General features: G+C 32.5%; 2 protein-coding genes across 8 annotated transcripts in view; one reads left to right on the top strand and one right to left on the bottom strand.

Annotated features, from left to right (window-relative positions):
- Window positions 1–10656, bottom strand: part of LOC128864470 (dedicator of cytokinesis protein 9) — a 121304-nt gene extending 110648 nt beyond the window's left edge. For all 7 annotated transcript variants that reach the window (XR_008454691.1, XR_008454692.1, XR_008454693.1 and 4 more), the window contains exon 1: window positions 9344–10656. Coding sequence is in view for 3 of the 7 variants with exons in the window: in XM_054104143.1 (XP_053960118.1) it covers window positions 9344–9448 (105 nt within the window). In the remaining 4 variants the exon portion in view is untranslated. The remainder of the gene's footprint in view (window positions 1–9343) is intronic.
- Window positions 10657–11983: 1327 nt separating this feature from the next.
- LOC128865307 (protein lava lamp-like) overlaps window positions 11984–13634 on the top strand; it is a 42522-nt gene continuing 40871 nt past the window's right edge. The window contains exon 1 of the mRNA XM_054105495.1: window positions 11984–12072. Coding sequence (XP_053961470.1) covers window positions 12053–12072 — 20 coding nt within the window. The 5' untranslated portion in view covers window positions 11984–12052. The remainder of the gene's footprint in view (window positions 12073–13634) is intronic.

Raw genomic sequence — 13634 nt, 5'->3', positions numbered from 1 at the left:
CTTTGTTTTATATTGTGTTTATTTTTTTCATTATCTTTTTCATTGTTTTGTATTAAATAGTTTACTTTCTTGTTTAGCTTTTTTTACAATATTAAAAAGTTCCACATTCGATTGATTTATTTATTTTTCATAAAACATTCACTGTTCGTTGTATCGGTCTGTTAAGTGTGTCATACACGCTGCCTCCAAACATGGCACGTTCACGGCAATTGCATGCACGTCATCTCTGTCATCGACTTTTTGTTGTACATACATATAGTATGTATTTGTTCTATCCGCTGCACCCGCGCATCATATTTATATATTTATGATTGAGTTAAAAAAGAAATAGCAAAAGCGTTCCGTAGGTATTTAGGCACGCTTGTATGTAATTTAGATACAATCAAATATTTTTTCCGCCTTTCACCAAATTAACAAATCATTAAACTTAAATTCTGTAGAGTTTTTCTTCTAATGAGTGCAAAAATTAGGAGAAGATAGGAACAAAACTTAAATAATTGAACAAAACGGCATAGAAGAGTGGGTTTATGTGTGTATAACTATCATTCGGTTGACCGTTCGACGGTTAACGATAAATTTCCGAGTGCTCTTCTATCAAAGAAAAGCGTCTCATAAAATTCCGTCTGCCGTTCTGAGACGTTAGAGCTGCTACCTACCACTACACATGCTTGCTATGAGAAACGGTTCGGGTCTGACATTATTGCATGTACATATGTATGTATGTATGTATGAGTATATATATGTACATACATATGTTTATAGCATGTAAAAATACACCTTTCGCATACTGTTCACTTATAAAATCAGTTGCCCATTATCACCCAAATTGTCCATTGTATTTGTTTTTCATCCGCAATGTGGCAAACAAAAATATCTATTAAATATATATGTATGTAGGTGTGTATATGTAACTGATAATCAGTCATTATTGGAATGGACTAATGATATGGGCTCATCCATAAAGTACTATAAAGACACATGCATATACATTCAAATACATACATATATAAGTACTTAAGTAAATATTATATTTGAGTATCTACAAAAATATATTTATATAAGTAAGTAAGTATATTCATATAAGTTATGAACCTTCTTCATATACATACATATGTGCATATGTATGTTGGAGCTTATCTTAGGCTACGAATATAGTGGTAGTGCGTTTAATTTTTTGACTATTTAGTTGTTTTAACTACTTTCATTTTGGCATATACATACATACATATATACATGTCTATCTACATATACGACTATTGTATAAAAATATACATGCATATGTATATGCAGGTTTTATTATTAACACCTGACCCTAGAAAACAATGTCGCATTGCCCGCTGAAAATTTGTAACCAAAATAGTGTTACACAGTACTTAAAAGTCTATTATAACCCGCATCAAGAAAAATTAGGGGAAAGTAGAAGAGCAAATTTTTGAAGATAGGAAGTGTTTTCAAATGATTGTTAATAATGTTTTCAGTTTTTTTACAAAAAACAAGACGAAATAGTTCAATTCGTATTGCATAATAAACTGAAAAGGGATTTGCATTTATAGCTTTTTAGTGTTTATGAAATTTTTTAAGACAAGCATTTGGTATAGTGCAACCCTATCGAAGTTAGCTTTGGATAGGTAGTTTTTATATGAGACACACGTGGGATTATATAAATATATAGTATATTCACATTATTTTTTAACAATATTACTGAATGAAGCATTTACTTATGCGAGCATAAAAGAGAAAAGTGACATATGTATGTACATATATTCAAAATTCCATTTATACTTTATTTGCATTATCTTTGTTTGCAGTGGCTGTTTTCTTACAAAATAAATACAAATAGCTAAATTAACAAAGGTTAAAACAATAAACAACTATTTGCGCATATTTTGTAGCAAACAATTTTAAATATGTTTTTGTTTAATATTTCTATGAAGGTAATAACAGTTTAATTTCACAAAGCGACAAAATAGGACAAAAAGAAGCTAAAAATGTATCGCAATTATAATTAAAGAAAAACCACATGCCACATTGTCACTAAACTATACCCATTTTTGTTACGGTGTACTGCAGTGCATTGGATTTCTCCTAATTTTGCCACAATTTCATGTAAATCATTTGAAAAAAAAAACTGGCATAAAACTACATTTACTATTAAAATTGTGTTTGAGAGTGTATTTTGGCGCATAGTTTTGTGGAGCATTTTAAAGCAATATCCCGTGTGGGTCATTTTGACTCTTCCTTAAAAAAAAACAAAACAAAAAAACTCTGGATGCACTTTTTTATCGCGCCCTGTTTTCGTCTGAAAAAACACCTGTTGAAATTTTAGGGTAATATTTTTGTAGAATATTTTAAACCTCCATCAACAACAGAACGTAATATTTTTTAGATATTTAGCTTTTACATTATTTGGACTTCTATAGTTTTTCTACTGCTCCCACATATCCTCAATTACAATTTTTATGAACCGAAATTTGCAAAATTTCAAAAACAATACCTCCGAAATTCTCTTTTTTAAGTAAATAAATTAATTACCCTTTTTGTGCTCGTGCTCACCTGCGCGCTTTCATAGATATCGAAATGGAATGCGTAATTTTGTGCTACTGAGCTTTGATAAATCGGGCTATTAATAAGATTTCAATAAATATTATATGAATGCGCTGTTTAGTGATCTCCAGATGAACTTCTTTCAAATATATTTATTTTTAGGTAATCGGCAAGAGGTGTGACACAAGGAATAAATAAATCGCCCCATTAAAGCGCTTTTTCGAAATATCTCGATCACAGCTTCTCTTAGCGGAGCCACGTTTATTCAGAAACATTTAATTGTTTTTCCATTTAAGTTAAGATATACCCAAAACATAAGTCAAATCGGACCATAAGTACGATTTTTCTTAATATCTATCGCAGCGCTACCTACCGATTCTATAACCGACAAAAATATTTATTTTTAGGTAGGTAAGACACATTCCAAGTATGAGCAAAATCGAAGTATAATAAGAATCTATGGGCGTTCCCATGACTGTCGGTTTACGTTACCCGGATTTCAGCAGCATTCCCCGTGCGTATATGGGATGGAGAATATTTATGTTACACCACAACAACAAAAGCAGCAACAGCGATTCTTCAGAATATCTCTTGTACTGTGCCACGTAGAAGGTCCAATGAAATTTTTAAATCTTCTCAGATGTTATTATAACCAAAACAAAATCACAAATTACTTTTATTTCTTTTCCAGATGTAGCAAAATAAATTGGGTGACATGTGAATAATTTTGTACTCCTCTATAAATACAAACACATATACATAACCGTTTAATGCTAAATTTTCGCTTCAAATTATTCTTCTTTTCCTACTAATTAAGCTTCTAAAGCTTAAATGTCTAGGAGAAAAAATTCTTATGCACAAATGTAAGCTCTGCAGTCAAGTCAAACCAATTAGTTCTGAACTGTTTTATTTACATTTTCTTTTGGAGCTGAAGTAGTTCGACCTCTAGCTGCCAATGCTGCGGCTATTATTTTAACCTGGTGATGTCCGAAGTGTCAATTGAAAGCCTCCTTTTAACGAACTAGTAAAACCACGTATGGGTGTATCAACAGTTATTGTTCATAACAAACAAAAAAGTAGATTTTTGACTCCATCAACATTTAAGTGCATCTTTAACGTTTAAAACAGTCTTGTTTATATTTTTTATTAGTAAATATTAGTTTTGTATGCACCTAAAAGTGGTCACTTTTGAACTGGTCCAATTTTAGTAGCTCTCGAACTAGTATGACATCATCAATAAAATACCAGTTTAGGAAATAGAATGTTTGCTGAGTATCTTGTATTTACAAAGTAAAGGGCTATAAGCACTGAGCACATCTAAATGCCCATTGTGGTACAAAACCAAAAAATTAAGTTTCTTTCTGACTTTTATGTAAAACTTTCATGCAAGTTTAGAACTAATGACAATGAGTTCAATTAGTACATAAAATAATATTTGTGCGACTGACGGGCAGACCAAAAAAAGGTCAAAAGTGATCAATTACTTTAATTAAAAGGGCTACTAGAGTTAATGCCGCTATAAGTAGTTATACATACATACATGCATACACATGTATGAGCAGACACATTACGAATGGCAATGTTCGAAAAAGTTATCAGAGTACATAAAAGGCATTGAAATTCAATGAAAGGAATACTAATGAAGTTTGAAGTTGAATTTCTATAGAAACTAATTTCAATGTTTTTTTTTTGTCGGTTGATTCTTAAATATGATACTTGTACATCATCAGCTGCTACATGTAGGTCAGAAATAAATAAAAACATTTCGAAAAAAATCTTAAAAATAAAGAATAATCGAAAAATATTATATTTTAATATGAGAATCGCATTTTCTAATTTTGGTAATAAGCTTAAACATTTTTTTTTTTAATTTTCTATGTGAAACAAATAAGAAACACCAAAACTTTTACTTAATATACCGACTAATATATAAGTAGGTACATACATAGTTAATAATAAAAATTTGGAATGTTTTTCATTTAAAACATTCACGAAAGAAATTCAAAATTTACTCAGTGCCGAAACTTATAGTTAATAGTTTAAATTTATATGATAAAAAATATATATTTTCAAAACAAAAATTCTTGCAAAATTAAAAAAAAAATCGAATAAATATACAAATCCTATTCAAGAATTTTAAAATTTTCAAAGACATTTATTTACAAAATTTTTATTTTTTTTTTAGTTTTTTAGTGAAACATTTAAGAAGTACCAAGAATTTGACTCAATGTATTATGGCATGGAGTATAGGTAAGAATTAGTTCAATAATTTAATAAAATTGTATGTATGTAAGTATTTAATATGAAAAAAGTTTGTGAACTCCTGCTTGTTTGGGAAACTAAATTTTTGAATTTTTTAAATAAAAAATTGTCTACAAAAATAAAAGAATTATCGTAAAATTAAAAAAAAATTGGTTGTGAGACATTTAGGAAAAAAAAACTTTACTTAATACTGACGAATATAGTTATTAAAAATATTTTGGATGGAAACTTATTTCCAAAATTTTAGTTTGTCATTTTTGAAAACCTATTACGATAAAAGCACTAGAACTGAAAATATTATAAAAAAATTTAAAACGAATTAAATCTTTTTTTTTTTATTTTGGTTAAGATTTCTTTCATTTTTCAAAAATGTATTTGTATCACAAAATCTTTACGAAAATTTGTAATTTTTATTTTATTTTGTTAAAAAAAAATTTTAATTTCTTAAATAAATTTTAAGTAGCTAAATGAGCTAGAGCAGGGATGGTCCGCAGTGTGTCACTTATTCTGATGAGGGCGCACTCCCAACGTAGCATTATCCGATAGCCGCGGCCTCCCTCTCACATTACATATTAATTGTATAATCGTTTCAGAAAATCAGCAAATAACTAGGCTATAAACTTCATCTTATACCAATAGCAACCCGGGTGAAATACAAACTAACACATGCCCCATCTACCCCACTCATCTAACACCCCTCTCCCTGTGGAGCCAACCTGTCGAAACAGCAAGTTTCCTGCACCTACCGTTAGATGAGCTACACGAAGACGACCGGTGATTTACACTACACTGACAGGGCAAAGTTACTGCTGCAGCAACAACAAAGCAACTGAAGCTTTTTAAAGCATTTCCTCAGTATAAGGTTTCCGCGAAACATTTACATCCACAATCACACCCAGGTAATCAACCTTATCAGAAAGCATCAGTGGATCACCAATGACCGAAGGGGTAGAATTCAAAATACAACGCACTCCGTTCTGAGAGAATTACTAAATTGACCATAGTGGTATATTTGGCTACCAAATTTACATGATTTCAGCAAAATGGCATGCTTCGCAGCTTCAATTTGACAATGTGTTTTGAGTTGCACTGGAATAGCGATTTTGTGCAGGAACTCCAAAAACGATTTAAACCCTTAGGCCTGGCAAGGCAGTTCATTGAATGTAATTATATTTTTTAAGCAAAAGGAATCTATATTAATACTCTTTTTAATAATATGCCAGAAACCGTCTATCAATTTTATTTTACTATAAGTAATGTATGGACCACCCACCCTTTACTCGAGTCATCCAGTTCAAAAATTGAAATTAAAAATATTTAATTTCTCTAACTTAGAAAAAAATAGTAGCAGTATTTTTATTATGAGACGAGTGCCTCTTAGAAGTATCATATGTACTTCTGTATGGATGTATGTATGTATGTATGTATTTATGTATGTCCGCAGTCATTAAAACTAATCATGCAACTGGTTACGTCGTAATTTCATTTCCTTTCCTTCACTCAGTTGCGCGCTCGCACAGTCAATGCTTTGCTATGATTAAACTGTGACGATGGAAATTCTCTGACTGCTACACGCTGAAAATTACATATGTATGTACATATGTATGCATAAAATAAGTTATTGAACTGCAGCGCAGCACAAGTGTATGTTGGAGTGGAACGAAAATTATTTTATAACCGCATAATGAAACACCCATACACATATGAATGAATGTTTACAGACCCATTCAAACATCCAATTTGCCTCAGGTATGATTGGAATTGCCAAGCTGTTTAAGCGACCTTGAAATCTCAGCGTCCAGGCAATAACAGCCAAGATGAACAGACAAACAGCCGAAAAGCAGTGAACAGAGGAAGAATTAAAAAACTGCTGCTAGCGATAGGCAATGCACAAAATAGAGGTTATTGTGGATAATGAGTTTTTGCTGTGGAATTTCAAAGGGAGTGATAATGATAATGGAAAAAAATGAGGTGACTCATGGAAATTAAAAATCAGAAGCAGAAACGGTTTTTATTATTTCATATTCATTCAATTCTTTTTATTTCAATAACCTTTTATCTTTTTCTCTCCACTTGCATGACGTTATAAGGCACTTTGAAGCAACTAAACCAGTAGAAAGTAAGCCAAAAGTCGGTAGACCAAAATTGTTCTCGCGAGCAGAAGAACGAGAGATGGAGCTAGCAATTAGAGGGATTTCATCAAAAAGTTATCATTAGCATTGAAAATAAATATTTTTTATACTCGAAAAATAGACCTCGGATTTTCGGTCATAATTTTGCATCGATTTCCGATTAGACGACAAACTTAAATGTGGCGAAAGACTAATGAAGACTTACTGAAAAAAACCGGTTAATTGACACGCTTCGAAGGCGTCCCATATTGGTTGGAGATGGACGTGAAAACCTGTACCTTATAGATGATAATAAAGGGAGGAGCTGGATTTCACGTAGCTCCCAGAACCGGAAGCGTGCTCGAGTTTGACCACAATTGAGCCCTTGCAGCACCACACACCAGACAAACTCTTAGTCAAAATAAAAACATTTAAGGTACTTTGAAGAAAATGTTTCGGTTTTAACTTGGTTTAGGAACCCAATTCTTCTGCATATTTGTTTATTTTATTTTTGTCTGTTAATTTATTTTTGTCCTCTAATTTAAACGCAAAATTCATCTTATCAGCAAACCCAGTAAGCTGGATTTTAAATTCCAAACGATTTGTGTTAACTACTTCATAGTTCTGATTTCTCTTGAAGGACGCAAGCAGAAGCTAAGAATTATTTGACTTCCCTTTACATAGTCACAAGTATGCAAGTAAAAAGTTTGGCAGAACTAAATTCGACCTTTGCTCCCCGTAAATACAACTTTCATCTTGCTTGCTTTTAATTTCGCTTTTGTTGGCTTCAGAGAACAGCTAAGACGGTGTTTTTTCTTTCGTACTTTGTTGGCTCTTCGCCAGCATCTTTCTCACTGCTTTCTATTGCGCATTTTTTTTTTTTCCTTTTTTTTCTTATAACTTTATAATTCTTTTGGCGGCTACTGGGCATTGTGCGTCATTTTTCTCTGTAAGCATTTGCTTCTTAGGCTGATTTGGAGAAAACACAGCCTCCGTTCCGTTTCTACGTTTTTTGTTTTTTTTTTTGTTGTTTTTTTCATTGTAGGTACATAAATTCCTTACGACATAATTTAGGGCTATGCTTTAGCTGCTGGGCGCTTTTTATAGAGCAGACTCTTTTTTTCCTTTTGTCCGTAAACTGTCTTTTTTTTTGGCTTATTTTGGTCATATGCCGATCACTTTCAACATTATTCGCTGGCATTTTGGTATTTTTGGCTGTTTATTGATTTTTACTAATTTTCACTGTTTATGGGTGGTTTTTGTTTTTGTTTGCTTTAGTGTCTGTTCCACAAAGTGTGTTATCGGCATTGCCTTTATTGAGTTGCCTTTATGGTTTGTTCCCAATTCTATTCAGTGAGGATCTGCGCATTATGATTGCAAATTACAACAAAAAGAGAAAACCAAACAGCTGGTGAAATATTTACAAATTCGATTTTTATTTTTTGCGTAAATTGTTTTCAATTTTTGCATACAAAGATAAGTGATGTTCTAATCGAGTGTACTTTTGGTACTATTTAATAGTTGTTATTTTATTAGAGGTGCTGTAGCAACTACTCACCCCAACTAGTTTACAAAATAATAACTTTCTACTGCTCCCTAGGTTTTTTTACTATCAACGAACAAACTCCTATTTATTTATTTATTTTTTTTGTTTTTGGTTTAATAATGTTGTAATCAACTTGTGAAGCATTTTTCTTCAAAGAGCAATTAAATAGCTGCATACCTATGTACTCGTGTACTTGATTATTAATAACAATAATTTCAACTACATTTGATTATTTCAGTTTAGTTTATTTCCTGTCGGTATATTTTGGTTTACGTTATATATGTGCATGTATAGATTTGTTTTGCTAAATTCCGACCAGTTCATTGCACTATCGGCTGACTTCGTTCGCTGTTGACAACAAAAACATTTTAAATGCATTACGAAAGAATCATCGGCAATATTATTATCATTTTTGTTTTTACTATTTAATAATTTTGCTGTTATTATCGCACAAGGCAATATACGAGAAATATACCTACATATGTACATACATACAACCATTCCCATCACCACACCTCACACAATTAGTGGCCGGACGCGCTAACCAGTAGTCGTATCGGAAAGCAACAAAACTGCCGCAGCAACTATATATTATGCAAAGGAAACAAGAAAAAGTCACAAGAGTTACAACATTGCCGGGTAGAGACCACAGACACACCCTTTTGTAAAGATGTAAAGGAAAAGGATATCGCAACAGCGAACATAATTCCATAACATAATAAGCAAAAGAAATGCAATAACGGCAGAAAAAATACGAGGAAATAGTGCAATAACAATGTAAGCTTACATATATGTATATATGTAACTATGCAGATAACAGCACGTATAATCCGGTATGCAATTATTCTATAAGTACATACATACATTTGTAGGAACTTACCAATGCCGTGCTCTGCCGCACAACCTGCGAGACGGATTCGCGAAGATGGGCCGCCATGCCGGCTTTGTTGTTGTTTAGGCCGCGTGTGAATTTACGTTCGCTCATCTTGGCCACAAATCAACAGCGAAGGCCAACTAAACGAAGCAGCACGGAGAGGAATGCAATTCAATAAGAATTTATACCAAAACAAGTTATAAAAAAATTGACGCACAATGACAGCGTTGGAAGACGCTGCTCAAATGCTTGGTCGGTCGGTTGTTGGCCGATGGAATTCAAGTTGAAAGGAAGCACACAGATGATTGGCAAACTTTGTGGCACTAAATATGTGTATGTTGCGAATGACAGCACGGCCTCGAACGATTTGCTTCCTTTTTTGTTTGTTTGCAGCCTACGCTGTAGTCAGCGTGATGAATTTTCCTTTACTTTTATTTTTAATAAGTTATTTTTAAATTGCAAATAGCTCTATTTTTGTATAGCACGCCGGTTTTTTTAACATACAACACGCACACAAACAAACATGTGTGTGCGTTCGTGTTTCGGCACTTGGAAGGGGTCGATTGTTGAAGACAATCGGTCCACTTTGTTGTTACTTTTATTGTTTTCCAATTTCACGAGCACGATGAGTAATCGCTGGTAATCCTGTGGGAACCGCCACCGGCACCCCCACCACGTCCAAAACGCGCTTTCTTTTTTGCTTTGAAACTACTTTTATCCGATATTTTTGCAAGTTATAATCGTTTCTACACTATACCCAACATATTACTTGACATTTGCGCAAAATTCTTGAAGGACATTCTCGTCAACAAGGCAACCGACAAGCCTCCCACTAGCTTCCCTCCAATAACGCAATAAGCACACAATCTCCAATGCGGCTTTTCCGCTGTTATACACAAAACACAATTGAGATGATTTTCACAAAATTTTGAATTTGCCTTTTCGCAATTTCCAAAAAATTCACACTTATGCAAAATTAATTTTCTATGTATATTCAAAGATTTTTAGAACACAAGTTAATATTATCGATACAAATTTTCCAGACACGAATATTTTAATATTTATTACAAACAGCGAAACGCAAGCCCAATTTAATTTAATGGCAGCCGAACTGCTTAGCTTTGCACATTATTTGTTTATCTGTTTTCCCAATTTGTTTACTTTTTACATTTTCTTTGATTTTTGCTTTGCAATTCAAATTCCAAACATTTATTCACCCACACATATATGTATGCAGACATAAGAGCGAACGACCATAAATTACGAGTATTATAATAATAAAAATTTAACCAAATCGGCTGACGCGCGTTTTATTACTGAAAAACAATTCGCCGTCCAACAGCAAAAAGTGGTCGCACAATTATTATACATTTTGAAAGCAACTCTGCGGACAGCTGTTCGAGTCGTTGGACTGTGGAAGGTAAAGCGATGCAGATGCCATATTGGTTAAATAGCAAATGGTATTCATTTGTATAAATTTTGGTAGTTTACTTTATGTTTTAATTTGTATTTTTATTTGTAAATGTATAAATTAAAATAGTGGCTCTACAGTTTCGTAAAAATACTTTGTACGCTGAACAACAATAAAACAAAATATAACAAAACAAAAGATTTAAAATATTTCAAATATTAATTACTTCACATCTAGTGGCAACACGCCAATGTCATCGGTTACGCAGGAGCATATCGTCAATCGTTTAATGTTCCGCCGGATGTGCAGAAGTAAAAATCCAAGAATTGTGCTTTCATATAGTGCAAATGAAAATATTTTCTAATTAGTGTTGAGTTAACGCAAATTTGGAGATTTTTTATACTCTAAAAATTCATATTAAACAGTATGTGGTAAATATAACGCGCAATCAAACGGTGAAATTTAATATACTCGTATGTTAGCCGGAGTCGCCATCTTCCGGTGTTGCTACGAATACGAAAGTTTGTACGGTAGTTCGAATTTATTTGTGAGTGCGGTTTTATGCTTACTAGAAATGTGGTAATGGGATTGTTTTATTGCAGTCAGTGGGTATATATTAATAATTGAATTATTTGAAGTAAAAGTTAAAACGCAGTCTCAGTATAACGGAAAAAATAAAAATAGGATACACGAAGTGTGGTTAAGGTGACGTTTAACACGAACACTTGCACATTTGAGTTTTTTACAGCGCTTTCACTTTTATTTGATAGGTGCGAGTTCGATTTTCTATTTTAAAATATAGTTGAAATGTTTTCGCATATATAAATAATCAAACAAATCAATGCTTACGCTTTTTTAAACCAAACGTGAGATTTTGTGATGAGCATTTATAGAGGTAATTCATTGTTGTTGTTTGAGCACTCGTTGTTTTGTTCAATAAACTTTTAGCACGATGCAAGATTTTATGATAGTTAAATTAAAGTAGCGAGAAGCAAAGTATAATTTCGTTAAATAACGTTTAACCAAGTGAAAAGCAACACACTAAGGAAGTTCACAAATTCGTAGGCAATTCAACGAATTTTTTAACCGAAACTATAAATCGAAAACAGGCATTGGCGGTAAAGTTAAAAATATAGAATGGTTATAGAGATAATAATATGTCATTATAAAGTTAAATGAAAAAGTTATTGTACAAGCAATTTTCATATATAATTTTTTTTACGTGTAACAGCAATTTAAACGACTTGTTCACCTGCAAACCGTTCAACTTCATTCAGCAAAACAATTCTTCATTCTGTAAAACAATGTCGACATCAAAACCAAGGTAAGACTAATCTAAATTTTAATTTATCTATTTATGTGGTCAGTAATTATACCCATGCATCACATACATATAAACCACCTGAATTGGCTTTAGTTGCACAACCTCATCACATAATTAGTATATTAATTTTATTTTTTTGTTGTAGTAATTGAAGTCGTTCAATAAGAATGCAAGCTGTAAAATTAAAAAAAAAACTCCTTTACTGCATTCTGTAATTATTTTATAACCCACATTATTAAAATTAATGAATAAAAAATTTTGCGCCTAAAACTATGCTTCCAACGTTGGTTAAAGTGCCAAAAAGTGTATACGATGTAAAACGTTGAAAAAGCGACAGAAAGGACTTGCAAACAAAATATATTTGATTCTTTCAATGGCATGAAAACATTAAAAAAAAAAATTTTCAGGTAATATTTAAGTCCCAAAAAGAAAAAAAAAATACATACATTTGCTTTTTGTCTCTGCTGCCCCTCTTTTGCAGGTTATTCAATAAATTGGTAAAATTTTGTTTCACAGTAGCAAAAATACGTTCCAAAACAAAAATGAATTGTGGCCATTTTAATCGAAAAATCCAACCAATGGGTTAAACATCTATTAAATTTTTCAAATTGAGAATTTTTTAATAAGATAAATATTGCGGCAGCGATTTGCTCGATTTAAGTTAAGATAAAGTAAAAAATAAGTAAAGGGTTTTCCAATAACAGGTGTTATTTTGGAATGGATTGCGCTATCGAGAGATGTTTAAGAATTTTTTATGGCCGGAATTGGATGGTATCGATCTGGATAACGTTTATTTTCAAAAAGACGGTGCCACACAAGCGAAACCACAACGAAACCATTCATCTTTTACGGGAAAAGTGTTATCTCTCGAAGAGGTGATCACAATTCGCCACCGAGATCTTGTGAATTAACACCTTGTGACTTTTTTCTTTGTGGCCACGTGAAAGAGAAGGTCTACGCCAACAGCCCAGAGTCGATTCAAAACCTCAAAGATGGAATTAGTGAGGAATAGGAGGTAGCTTTCAAATATTCTCTATATTTTATGTATAATTGGCTTTTAAGGGAACTGATATTGTCTTTAATTGCCTATTTGATAAAGCCATGCAACTTATATCATTTTTAAAATTTTTCAAATAGACCAATTGTTAGCAGAATTCATGACAATGTCCAAAATGCTTGGTAACATGTTTTGAGTCAAAAATTTTCATATTGTAGGAATATCAACAGTGGTTGGGTCCGCATACATCTTTGAAAGGCTGACCTGTATCATCGGTTTGTCAACGAAGTTTATTTTTCAGCAAGTAAAATGAGAAGCACTTTTTCAAATTGGTGGAAACAGAACTCTTTTCTATTTTCGTAACGGGTTTTGTCGTAGAACTATCGCTTGTTTCTATATTAACTTTTTTTTTATCAATACCAACGCGCGTTTGATCTCAAGTTCGATGACTCCCGTAGACATGAAGCATAAAGCAATAAAAAAAAATGTTTTCTTGAAATACTCGCCGCCTCATTGTAAAGTGTAATGGAATTAACATTCGCTTTTGGCATCTCAGAGGAGCCAC

Source organism: Anastrepha ludens, chromosome 5 (genome assembly GCF_028408465.1).
Source record: "Anastrepha ludens isolate Willacy chromosome 5, idAnaLude1.1, whole genome shotgun sequence".
Taxonomy (NCBI): Eukaryota; Metazoa; Arthropoda; class Insecta; order Diptera; family Tephritidae; genus Anastrepha; species Anastrepha ludens.
Note: the sequence above shows the minus strand (reverse complement) of the source record. Positions and strands in the feature narration are given on the sequence as shown.